This window comes from Zophobas morio, unplaced genomic scaffold (assembly GCF_036711695.1).
Source record: "Zophobas morio isolate AGI-343-1 ecotype UQ-CSIRO unplaced genomic scaffold, CSIRO_AGI_Zmor_V1 ptg000021l, whole genome shotgun sequence".
Taxonomy (NCBI): Eukaryota; Metazoa; Arthropoda; class Insecta; order Coleoptera; family Tenebrionidae; genus Zophobas; species Zophobas morio.
The window spans coordinates 9,126,119-9,139,003 of NW_026972126.1; the positions used below are offsets into that span (position 1 = coordinate 9,126,119).

The window sequence follows — 12,885 nt, forward strand, 5'->3', positions numbered from 1 at the left end:
AAAAATTGATACTGTTTATTGAAAATCATAAGCACCGATTAATCAAAAGCGATATTTATGTTTTAGTACACTTAATAACGTTCTTTGAATGGACATGTGGTACTCTTTTTTTAGAAATAACAATAAACTTAATATCAGGGATATGATGCATAGTGAATTCTGAAAATGCACTACTTTTCGTTAAAAAGAACAACACATTATTCACGGGGCTCTAAGAAAATGACTTCTAATACCTGCTCTTCGATATCTACACTATGTAGAATAGTAATAAATGTATTATTTGCCTACGATGAAATGAAACAGCTTCTTTTATGGCATGTACAGCCCAGTTAAACACAATTTAACTAGAATGGCAGCAGAAATAACTTCTGTCCCATGCTACTTGCCTTAAAGTAAACCTTGACGTCTCTGTGTACATTAATCAGTCATCTTTGGCGCAGAAGCGTCTGTTCAGGTCAGTGATGAACTTCGTGACAGTTTATGACAAACAATTGTCAAAATGATTAAATTTATAACCACACTTCTGTTTCCTTTTGTTGACGGAGGGGGATTCGGAAAAAATTCATTCAACTTTAGTATTGCCGGATTTTTTGTTCTTGGCATAGGTAACTTTGAACATAGAAACGTTCGGATATAAAAGCAGCTTCTCTATTGGTCAACTTAATCGCCTTCCAGTTCTCACACGGTTAAAGCCTGGACAATTCTTTTTGCGAATTACGGCACAGTTCGGGACAGGGAACATGTCATTCACGGGAATGGCGCGAATTCTGGGACACCCTGTATACTTATATATTGAAAGCAGAAAACTGGCGCGAAAACTGTTCTCTCAGCAATAATAACAACTTTAACTAAGGGTGTTTATGTTTATACATGGAAAAAATATGACGTCAAAATTTGTTTGATTTGAATATGTTTTCCTTTTCAAAACAGAAGACTAAAATTATTAATTAACAATCGAACAAAAATAATTCTTATTTTATCATTATTAAATACTCTAACATTTTTGAGAAAATGGGGTGTTCGTTCTTAATATATTCAATAAAAAATATGTAATGACGTCATTAATATAGATAATACTGGTCACAAAACAAAAGAAAAAACGGCCAGGTTGCTGCTAACACGTACTTTAACCAAAAAAAAAAGTTATACTCTGTTAATTTTGTTCGAATATTTCGACGTTTAAGGAAAAGTTTCAAAGTTTCTAATAAAAATCGACAGACGGACGGACAGACGGAGAGACAGACGACAGACAGCCGGAAACGGGAGACCATTTTTTTGTATTATATGAAACTGGAAAATCGCCCGATGGACTCGATTACATACCTACTTTTTTAGTTTACTCAAGGAAACTTGGTATGTGACACACGTCTGGAAAATTTAGATTTTTAAATTTATTTGTTGTATTTTCAGTAAGTAAGTACTGCTGCTTTTAATATGTTTCAGAATTAAACTTTTACTTGTTTCTGTTATTTTCTTTCATTCTTTATAATTTCGAAACGTCAAAAAAAATCCGACGAATTTAAGTTTATATGTTTATCGGTACAGAGGCATATACATATACATATTAAATAAATAATTTATTAAAAACGAAAATTGACACCTTACAAGAAAAATCTAAAAACGTAAGCTATACATAAAAGCAAAATTACAGTTCTTCCATCTGAAACTGAAACCGTTGAATTACAGTCGTCGCTTTTGCAAAAACTACATGACGTTTTCTTGCCACCGATTTCAGCAACTAATTCCTCCATATACGTGCACACATCTTCATCGAAAACTTGTTTCGGTACACAACTTTTCAGAGCTCGTTCCTGCGGAGACTGTTTATCTAAAAAACTAGCACTGATTTTTTTGTTGTCTGAAGGCGTAACATACTACCATGTTCAAATGTCAAAGTTATACAGCCAACTTCAGTTCCAGATTCTATTGCTCCCACTTCACTATCAAATTTTTCTAGAAGATCTGGTTGAGAAGTTCTTTGAATCAGACTTTGACCCTCCACTTTGAATGTGGTGCAGTCCATTTTCAGAAAATCGGTTCTGTTATTAGCAACACAATCGACTTTCGGACCAGCACATGCAAAACATGATTGTGCATCACACAGCACTAAAGTTTAAAAACACGTTATTGGTCCCTGTATTTCCAGTTTTTATTAAAATAAAGCGTTCCTTCCAAATGATTTACAAACCATGTTTTTAGTGATTTTTTTATTTGAAAAAGTGGTATGTCAACCGTTAATATACAGTACCTACGTTATCTTATTTTTATGTTTTATCGTTTTATGACCTTTTTATCTAAATACTGTCTTGTATCTGGTTGTATGGTAGTATGCTGCACCTCAACGTGGTTTTAAATCATTTAAAAGTATGCATTGCGTGTTTTAACACATTGTCTAATTACCTGACTCAAAAAGCACTGCTGAGTACAATATACTATAAATAAACACTAGTAGAGACATTTTTGTCTCAAACAATGAAACGCAACTTTTCGCTAGTTTTAATACTATAACTACCATTATTATATTATTTCACCTTGGTAATACTCTTGCCTACTATTTGTTTATCTTATCTAAAGTGAGTTCCTTACTTTTTCCATAAATAACAAATTCGAGAAAAAACTTGGTAATTTTCAAAACTGTCTGCTATCTTGTTTAAATACATTTCATGTTACGAGTATATCCGCCTGAAGTAGATTGTATCTATTGCGTATTATGCGTCTGTTAATCACTCATATGTAAGTACGTATGATAGCTTTTAGGAAGTGATGATTCAGTTAGTGTTAATAATACCGGAAGTTAAAGGTAATGGTATATACGTGACTGGGAGCAAGTTGCCTATGATTTTTTACGCGTAACGTAATAGTTCTAATTAAAATTATGCAAGGAAGATGATTTAATAAAAGTAACGAGTTTATAATGCAATGCAATGACATCATTCTAGAAGAGAGGAATCAATAAATTTTAATAGTTGTAATCAAAAAGCTATTGTTAGCATTTTGGCAAAATTTCAAAAAATTCTCCTGGTAAAAGTAGTTTCTAGGGTTAAGTGTAATGCTTACAATATAAATGTTAAGCGAGATTTACTTAGTAAAATTTTGAGATGACGTCATCAAGTTTTTAGAAGGAATGGCCAAATGATTTTTGATTATTGATTCATATATTCATGAAAACCACTTTTGCACTTATAAGTAAAATATAAATTATAAAATTATTTGTATAATTTGGTTCATTTATTTAAATGTACAAAACATCAACAAAATTAAACATTCAGATACTATTTTCTATCTGTCAACCTTTTTTCTAATCAGCCGTTAAGGGCGTTAAAGTATCACTTCCAGTCCCTTCAACAAACGGGCTGAGGTCCGCGGCGTGATAGCGTCCAATTCTTTCTGGAGGATTTGTACAGCTTCCTAACTCGTAGGTTGTAGGAGAAGCAATTCTCAAGATCATATAAGGACCATCCCTTTTTGGGGCAAGCTTTGAAGAGAATCCACTTTTCGAGCTACTGAGAGTATGAGATTTCAGGAAAACCTTGTCACCCTTCTTGAATACAGCTGGTCGTCGTCTGGAATCTAGGCGGTTTTTCTGGACATCGTGTTTCTTGCAATTTCTATCCATTGCCTCAGACAGAGTAGTAGCTAGCTTCTTTAAGTAAGGAGTCATTCTTGGTATGAAATTTTCTGCATCAATCACTTTGTGTAGATCATATACAGGATCATAAGGAGCTCGCATCTTCCTACCCAATGTGAGAAACGAAGGACTATATCCCGTAGAGTCGCAACATGTAGAATTTATGGCGAATCGAATGCTGCTCAGGTGATGATCCCATTCTGAGTGGTGATCTTGAACCAAAATGGCTACTTGAGTCTTCAATTCGCGGTTCTTCCGTTCAACAGGGTTATTCTCTGCATGATACAAAGGAATGAACGGAGTTGTGATACCAAAACAATAAGTAATTTGCTGCATTACATCACTGATAAATTGTACGCCGTTATCAGAAATCATTTTCCTCGGAGTTCCAAACCAAATTCAGAGTCAGCTTTTACTAATGGGAAAAGTTCTACCTATTTTGAAGCAACATCCTCAATTATTAGAATCCATCGATTCCCCCTGGGAGTTGCCGGTAGAGGGCCAAATAGATCTACAGCCACAACTTCGAATCTATGAGAAGGGGCTGGGGTTTGAAGTATGCCCGCAGGTTGACGATTCTCTGGTTTATATCTCCGGCATTCCATACAACCTTTTACATGGCGAGCAATATATTTTCTCATATCTGTAAAGTAAAATTTTGAAGAGATCTTTTGAAGGGTTCTTTCGATGTCGTAGTGTCCCCCTGTAGGCGAATTATGGTATTGGGCCAAAACATCTTCACGCAATTCTTTGGGAATCACAAACTGGGGATTTTTAGAGTCCAGATATGGGTTGAAACGGAAGAGAACACCATTGTTCATCACGTATCTCCTCCCAGACCATCTAGACATCTCTAACGGATCTTCACCTTCGAGAGATAATATAGTAATGTTGATCTCATCATCTTCCATTTGTTTCTGTCGCATAAATTTAGCATCCTATGACGGTAGGTCAACACTAACGAAGTAGCTCTATACCTTTTCTTCTTCATCCGAGCAAAAAGGTCGAGACAACAGATCAGCTACTACGTGCCTTGAAGGCGGAGCGCCCAACGAGCCAAACGACCCGAAGGTGATTTTAAAGTCAGCAACCACCGTAAGGGTTGATGATCCGACGCTAGAACCACTTTCGCACCTTCTAGATAATGTCGAAATTTTTCTACAGCCCATACTACGGCGAGCGCCTCTCTTTCGGTAGTTGAATAATTTTTCTCGCTGTCCTTTAACAAGCGACTAGCGTATTCAATAAGATGTTCGTCGTATTTCTCCCCCTAGAGTAGAACTGCACCCAAGGCGTAACAACTTGCATCTGTTCTAAGGATATACGGCTTGGTTTGGTCGGCTTGAGCAAGGACTGGAGCGGTAGTCAGTCTCTCTTTTAACGTCTCGAAGGCTCTTAATTCGGCTTCACCAAACTGGAAAGACGCATTTTTCTTAAGAAGATTACTTAAGGGATGTGCAATTTCGGAAAACTCTGAAACAAACTTGCGATACCAACTACATGTCTGAATGAAACTTTGCAGCCGTTTGCGATTGCTTGGAGGTCTCAACAGTTTGATAGCAGCTATTTTGTCAGAGTTAGTTTTAATTCCATCACTGGTCAGTATATGTCCGAGAAATTTGACCGAGTTAGAGAAGAACGAGCACTTCTCACGTCTAGCACGAAGACCAAAAAGTTTTAAACCCGAAAACACTGTTTGTAAGTCTATTATGTGCTTCTCGAAGATTGCTGAAAGTACCAAGATGTCGTCTATATATACGAACACTGCAGTGTCATTCAAACCGGATCTAAATCTGTCCATCAATCGAACGAATGTCGCCGGCGCGTTCCTCAAGCCGACAGGTATTCGATTGAATTTAAACGTCCTAAGTGGAGTCACAAAGCAAGTTTTGCCACGATCTTCTTCAGCAATAGGAACTTGCCAGTAACCTGCTTGTAAATCTATTGTAGACATGAATGGTGTATGTTTAGCGGTGTGAAGAATATCGTTTATTCGCGGCATTGGATAACTATCGCTTACCGTTACTGAGTTTAGCTTACGATAATCTACGCAAAGACGATAGGTGTCTCTTTTGGAGTTAAAACCACAGGGCTGGACCATGATGACTCGCACTCTTCTATAATTCCTTGTGCTATTAATCGATTCAATTCTTCACGCAGGAATTGCTTCTTTGGTCCGTTCAGCGGGTACGGTGGTACGGAGATTGGTACAGCATTTTGTGTGTTAATTCGATGCGTAGCAAATGTAGTTTCTCCCCCTTGTTCGAAGATGGTGTTATTCTTCTGAAGTAGGGTGTTTATTTCATCTTTTGCCGTGTCTTTAATCTTCTGAGCTTCATTTTGGCGTAGGGTTATGAGATTAATGTTTACGGAGTTTGTTTTAATTCCATATTTGAAAGTATGTTCTGGTTTATCTCTAAAAAAACAACACTCGTTTTGGAAATCTATACCAAAGTTAGCCTTCTTCAAGAATTCCCGCCCTAAGAGCGTATGGTTCTGGGTTAAATACGGCATTATAACTAAACTAGTTGGAGTTATTTTGTCTTTTATCTTAACGTCTACATTTGTTACCAGTAGTTTCTTATCTCTAGGAATTTCGTCAGCTAATGTTACCACTGCATCCATTGTTTCAAACTTAACTCCCTTATCTTGTAGCACCTTATAGAGGGTGTGACCAGCTATGTTCCATTTTGATCCTGAATCGGCGGGTCTAATTCCTTTTGCACCTTTGACTTCTAAGGGTAGGATTGGAGCGTCGCAGCTTAATTCATGTTCTAAAGATAGCCGTGAGAATTCAAAGAAGTTAGTTTTGACGTCTTGCTTTTTCTTTGCATTTTGGGCAGTTCCATCTGTAGTAGCCAGGAGTACCACAGCCATAACACTCAAGTTTTGATCTTCCTGATGTTGACTTTGACAGTTCTTTATCATCGTTTTCTTTTTAGAGTTGGCGACATTCATTCTTTAAGTGACCAAATTTTTTGCAATGTTCACAACGAGGTCGAAACTTCTTTATTTGCATTCCGTCCTGGTTTGTGTTTCTTTCTTGTTTGCGAAACGCGGATTTACGAAACGATTGCTCTATTTCGCGGGCACAATTAAGCAACTCTTTGAAAGAGTTTATTTCACTACGCGCAAGTCTCTTTCGAATCTTCAGAGCTAAAAGTCCATAAACCATATCCAGCTGCATTTCTTTTGCGACACTATATGGCAATTGTGCGACTAAAGCCCGAAATTTCGCAACGAAGATATCAGTGGCTTCGTGTTGTGTTTGCTCACGAGCAAAGAGTTCTCGGAAGACTGCATGAGGGGGTAATTTCTTCGAATACACTTCTCTGAGGATATTTACTGCACTCTACCAGTCTTTCGTCGACGGTTTGATTCCTTGCCACCAAGTAGCAGCGTAGACTCGAGCAACATTGAAAGACCACGCAGTGCATTTTCGTCACTGATATTGGTGCAGTCTTTATAAGTTACGATGTTGTCTAGAAAAGCTTCTACATCGGCGTCATCTGACCCATTAAATCTGGCACTACATTTAGCAAAACTACCTTCAGATCGAGTGTAAGAAGTTGGTGATACGCTTCGTCGTGCCTCGGACTGTTGTGTAGTTGCAGTTTGGTCCTTAAATGTCGATAGTAGTTGCTTAAATTGGTCAGCCGATAGAGTAACTGAAGCTGGAATATTAAGTTTCGGCAGCATCATGGAATTTTGCACACAATTAACCGCGAATGTACACTGGGGTGCTTCGGGTCACTAGGGGGGCGCCAATTATAATTTGGTTCATTTATTTAAATGTACAAAACATCAACAAAATTAAACATTCAGATACTATTTTCTATCTGTCAACCTTTTTTCTAATCAGCCCACTCTTCTTTTTTAATCAAAACTAAGTTCCGTTACATTTGTAAAAAAAGTAAGAGTGGATTAAGTCGTTGATATGGAAGTAGTACCTACATCATCAAATGTTTGTTGAGGATTATCGAATAAATTTTGGTTAGGGCTTTGTACACGATATTTGTAAAATGATTAAAATTTCACAGTAATCAGTGTAATAGTTTCTAAAATTATCTGTTCAATAGAATCACCAAGGAATGACTAATTTTTACTTCGAAATGCTATTTTAATATTTCTCGTCTGTCTATTGTCTGCTGAGTTAAACACTGGCCCAAATTTCTTGCAGAATTAAATTTGTTGTATGTTTCACAGGTCATAGTTTCATACATACACGCTGTAAATGTAACAATTATAGTGGTAATTAGCACATTTTTGAAAATCTCCACCTTTCGATCTTTCTCCTGTTAAAAGCAGAAACTTATAGTAGCTCAAAGGACTTTTTACGTGCAAACGTGCCTTTCACCTTACTGAAGTTTAACCTACGATAAAACAACTACGTATTTTCACATTTTATTCCATTACAAATAAAAAAAGCATTTGTAGAAAGCAATCTCCGCTATATTTAAATATACCAGAATATTTAAATTATTTTGAAAATTTCCACTTTAAAAACGGTGCAGTCAATTTGTTGACCTGTATTTAATTTGCCAGAAAAAGTATTTAGTGAGGACCACCACCACCTCCCTTGGGACCGCCACCTCCAAACTTGGCACTAAAAGTATCATCAACTCGAAAACTTTTCGGTCCGGTTGGTCCACCTTGTGGTACTCCCTGTGGAGGTTGAGACTGTTGAGGTGCAGCCTCCGACCCCATCTGAATTTCAAAACATGTTTTTAGTTTTTAACAATAATTGAATCTATAAGCATTCCAACTCACCACAAATATACCTAACACCACAAAACCGAAAACCAGCGAGAATTTCATCGTGACAATTTCCAGTAGTTTTAAAGTGTGGCTTTTATATAGACGATTTTGAACGGCGTAGTATGATTCAGGTAATTATCATTATGAATATCCACTGACGCTGGAGCAATTGCCGACCATTATTATTATAATTTTAGACATAGAAATTTCCTGCGTGGGGACAAATGGATTTGTAATAACACTAATTTAACAGGTTGCATATGATCGCAACCTTCAACCTTGTTTTTTGGCTAAATAATCGCGTGTTTACAGAGGTGCTAGCGATACGTAAATGTTTCACTGACTTACATAATTATTATTTACTACAAAAATGTGCATTTAAATTCAAGTGCTTAACAAGGTTTTTTAGGTTTGTAAACATGCAAAAACTGCGCGCTTAAAATAGCAGAATCGCTGATTTTGTAACAAAATTCATATTTTTATATGGACCCCGCCCATCGAGCCTATTTCAAATGTGACGTTTTTCTAAATCGTCATCAGTCGGGGGCGGAGCTTAATTGCAAAATCCTTATTTTTCTACAAGAAATTACCAACTGAAACATGTTTTAATCGTGTTGTTTATAGAATACTGTATGTATTAATTAGAAATGAAAGCCAAAGATTAAGCTTCACTTATAGCCGCTCGGATTTCAATTATGATGAATATTGCATTCGTTATCAGAGTGGGGGAAGGAGCTTAATTTCAAAATCGAGATTTCTCTACAAAAATTTACCATTTTGAACATGTTTTAAGTATTTTGTAATGAAAACAAAACCGTATAATAATAATAAAAAGGAAAATATAAGCCCCGCCCACCCACCCTATCTCAAATGTGACATTTTTTTAAATAATCGTGAGTCGGGTGGGGGGAGACCTTATTGCAAAATCCTTATTTTTCTACAAGAAATTACTATCTGAATCATGTGTTTAAATAATCGTGTTGTTTAAAGAAAACTGTATGTATTAAGTAAAAAGAACGCCAAAGATTAAGCCTCACCTATTATAACCAGAGTGAGCGGGGAGCTTAATTTCAAAATCGATATTTGTCAATAAGAATTTATCATTTTAAACACGTTGCAAGTATTTTGTTATGAAAAGAAGAACGTATATTAAGAAAATAAAGGCCAAAAAATCTTAAATCTATAAATAGTTGATTTTGTAACTGTTCTCAAGGTACCATCCTAAAGTATTTCATCTCGACAATTAGGCGCTGAAGTTGAGCAAAAACTGACTAAAACAGTTTCGATTTGAACTTTTTTCTTCTTGTAATAAAATCCATCGGATGACCGTCTATTTTCATGTTTTCTCGACGTGTCATGACCCCTAGAGTACGAAAAGCCCCTTATTCTGTCTGTCTGTTTGTTATCTGTCGGTCGTCTGTCGTGTATCGTTCATGTCAATTTTTATTAGAGAGATAATTTCCGAAACTACTTGACTGATTGTTGTCAAATTTTACTTATCGTGTAGATAGTAATTAGTAATACGTTAATCTTTATGACATCAGCTCAACATTTTGAGCAGTAAAGGATATTTTAAATTTTATAAAATAATGTATTCCTGCGGTGGTGTATTGCGAATCCACGTTGTTTTTTTTTTACTATTATAATTTTATTGTTTAATCCGTCGTCTACTTTAGATACATAATACGAACTTCAAGTTATTTTGTAAATTCCATACTTGAGATGTGTGTACATACATACTATGTATATTGACATAGAATTTGGAACATTTTATTGTTGTTATTTTTTTTATTGCTATAATCAATAAGTCTCGTGACTCCTTAACGTTTCATAAGTTTGATTCTGTGAGAAAAAGAAAATTAAAAATGAACAAACAAATAAGTGAAGCTCAAAGAACCGAAAAGTTGTGTCAATATGCACAGAAATACACATTGGATTGGGCACATAATTAATCAGCCTTCATACCATTACAGGATCTCTAACGCAGCCTAAGCGAGCAACACCTCTCATTACCCTAGCCTGACAAGTGGTGTTAAAGTAGGTTTTAGGACAAGGGCACTTGGCTAGGAGAGACAAGTTTGGTGTATACAAATATATGATAAACGTGTTATTTTCAACCACTTGCAATTATATGGTCTTGAATTTGTTTTACTTACTCATAATGAATAAAATAAACAATAAAACATGTAATACACATGGATTTCCTTATCTTTGTTGAAATAAGTCAATAATCTAACATCTGTCTCCTATATTCATTTTGGGTATTTATTACAAAATGTGTATTATATTTCACCGTGACGTTCCTCAATAGCCAGTTACAATTGAAGGAATTTATGTAACATGATTCAAGTCTTTTAAATATGATTTTCGGTAACTGTAGCTTGTCCACAAATTTAACGTAATGAATACATATCAACATTAATAATAATGTAGGTATAGTGCCAAATAGCTTAATTGAGAATTAGAAATTTTTGCATTTAAATATTGTTCTTAAGTTTTTTTTTTAGTCTGATCCTGTCACTCAGAGTACGTTAGCATAAGTAGATCAGAGTAGCCTAGGTAAGTTTTCAGGCCTAGGCTTAACTAACTCTAAACACTGAAATATTTAGCTAAAAATAACTCAACGTGGTTTATAGTCTTTCAAGAATTCATTAACAGAATGTACTGATGACAAGAATTAAGTACTTCAGCGGTTTTATTTCCGCTAAAAACGCCTTATTTGGCTGATTGATAATGAACGCGTGTTCTAAGAACCGATTTTAATACTATTTGAACTACATTCCCTAGCTTCTCAGGCGAATCTTTGATTTTTACAAAAATTCAGTCATTTGTTCCTCTTGTTTTTAGTTCCACTGTGACAATTTCTAAAACTACGTCCTGGAATTTTTGAACTGTCGTTATTGAATGGTGAACGTTTCAACACTTTCGTCATTCTTGTTATCAGTGTTATCTTCTACGGAAATGAAATTTAAAAAATTCCGATTACAGTTTGCCACAGAAATAGTTTTGTCTTTGACTCATACACATTGCTTTATCGATCCCGCAAATATCCACGCTTACACAGGAGTGTGATATTGTTTTTAAACTGACTTTTGCCTATGTTATTTTATTATTTGCTTTTGATTACTGATAATAATTACTGGAAGAGGAGAGCCGGCCACACTCACTTTAGAAGTGAAGTTAAATGTTAATGCAAGCATAATGATGTTGGTACAATTACAGATCCATTGTTTATTTTTGTCATCTCGAGTTGCATTAATTACATTGAAATTCTAATTACTTAATAATATTTTATGTTACATGTAAAAACACAAAATGTAACCAACAAATAAAGTAATTATGGATACTGCTACTGAAGAACTTCCATTAGCTTTGTTGCACCCATCTTCGTAACACTGCTGGTGACATTCAATGAGTCCTCCAACGGCGTAGTTACAGCCGTGTGTTTGTCTTTGAGCACAACCTCTGTATATTCCTTCAGGACTACCCGACTCTTTGTCGTTGGCTAAAAACAAAATTGTTAAAACCAAAGTCGCTGTACCTATAGTTACGTACGGGTAAAGTAGATAGTGAAGCACTCTGTTTGATTAGTTGTACTTGCGTCAAATTGAATTAGGCCCTTTCCTTTTTGAACACTTGTTGTTTCACAATCTGTGATCTTAACGTTGTTCTCTTCTGGATTCCTACACCCATTAGTTTCCCTGGGATCGCAGTCGTAGCATCGTAAAGATAGTGCTAAAAACCCTCTTTGTTAAAATATATGAACAATCGCGCTACTCAACAAGCAGACTTTTGCAGCCTGCGTAGTATTTATTACATGTGTTTTTTAGATTGAATACGGTTTTAAAATTTCAATAATTTTATTTCAAACACGGATATATTTGTATTTTAAGTACATACCCACTCCACACAAAGATATGAAAAGTAGTATCTTCATCATCGTGACGGCTCACTGGTTAAACTTCAACTCTCTGCAAACTGTCTGTGAAAGCAAAACCTTGGTAGGAAAGGTTGCTTTATCAGTCTTATCTAATTCCGGAAAAATGGGGCACTATTTACTTAGTTTTTCACAGACTTGTATTGATACGAGTGTAAAACTAACGGATCTGACAAATCCTGAGCGTTTGTGCGAAAATAAAACTGACTTTCGTGGTGAATCAGATTCTTGGATTTTATTTGATTACCGCAAGTTTTGTTTAATTTAATAATAATTTATGTAAACTGTACTAACATCACTTCCATCTAGTAGTAATATACAGTTTCAAATTTACGCACTGTTTGAATTAAAATAACAAAAAATTATTCTGTTGCAACAAATGTTGTATATGTACGCTTGTCAAGATCTTTCTGGATAAGGGTTGGCTATAGAAATTTGGCAGGTTTTTATTTAAAAACAGCTTTAAAAATGAAGTTATAATTCCATCATTCAGTGTGACGACTGTAGAAGGTGCGTTGCTGTTAATGAATTTTTATTGCTGTGTTTAAAATCATAGATAAAT

General features: G+C 35.5%; 2 protein-coding genes and 1 long non-coding RNA gene across 3 annotated transcripts; all 3 read right to left on the minus strand.

Annotated features, from left to right (window-relative positions):
- Nucleotides 1-1,564: 1,564 nt before the first annotated feature.
- Nucleotides 1,565-2,496, minus strand: LOC135133159 (uncharacterized). Its single transcript, XM_064061448.1, has 3 exons — nt 2,401-2,496; nt 1,879-2,106; nt 1,565-1,828 (listed from the first exon to the last, which is right to left on the minus strand). The coding sequence occupies exons 1-3, from the start codon at nt 2,456-2,458 to the stop codon at nt 1,602-1,604; spliced, it is 513 nt and encodes a 170-aa protein (XP_063917518.1). The 5' UTR covers nt 2,459-2,496; the 3' UTR covers nt 1,565-1,601.
- Nucleotides 2,497-8,020: 5,524 nt separating this feature from the next.
- LOC135133212 (uncharacterized) lies at nt 8,021-8,633 on the minus strand. Its single transcript, XR_010281155.1, has 2 exons — nt 8,399-8,633; nt 8,021-8,335 (listed from the first exon to the last, which is right to left on the minus strand). It is a non-coding gene; the product is annotated as an uncharacterized LOC135133212 (long non-coding RNA).
- A 2,964-nt stretch (nt 8,634-11,597) lies between these two features.
- LOC135132369 (uncharacterized) lies at nt 11,598-12,469 on the minus strand. The gene is made up of 3 exons (XM_064060444.1): nt 12,287-12,469; nt 11,942-12,121; nt 11,598-11,891 (listed from the first exon to the last, which is right to left on the minus strand). Exons 1-3 carry the CDS (start codon nt 12,324-12,326, stop codon nt 11,683-11,685), a joined length of 429 nt encoding a protein of 142 aa, XP_063916514.1. The 5' UTR covers nt 12,327-12,469; the 3' UTR covers nt 11,598-11,682.
- Nucleotides 12,470-12,885: the final 416 nt, after the last annotated feature.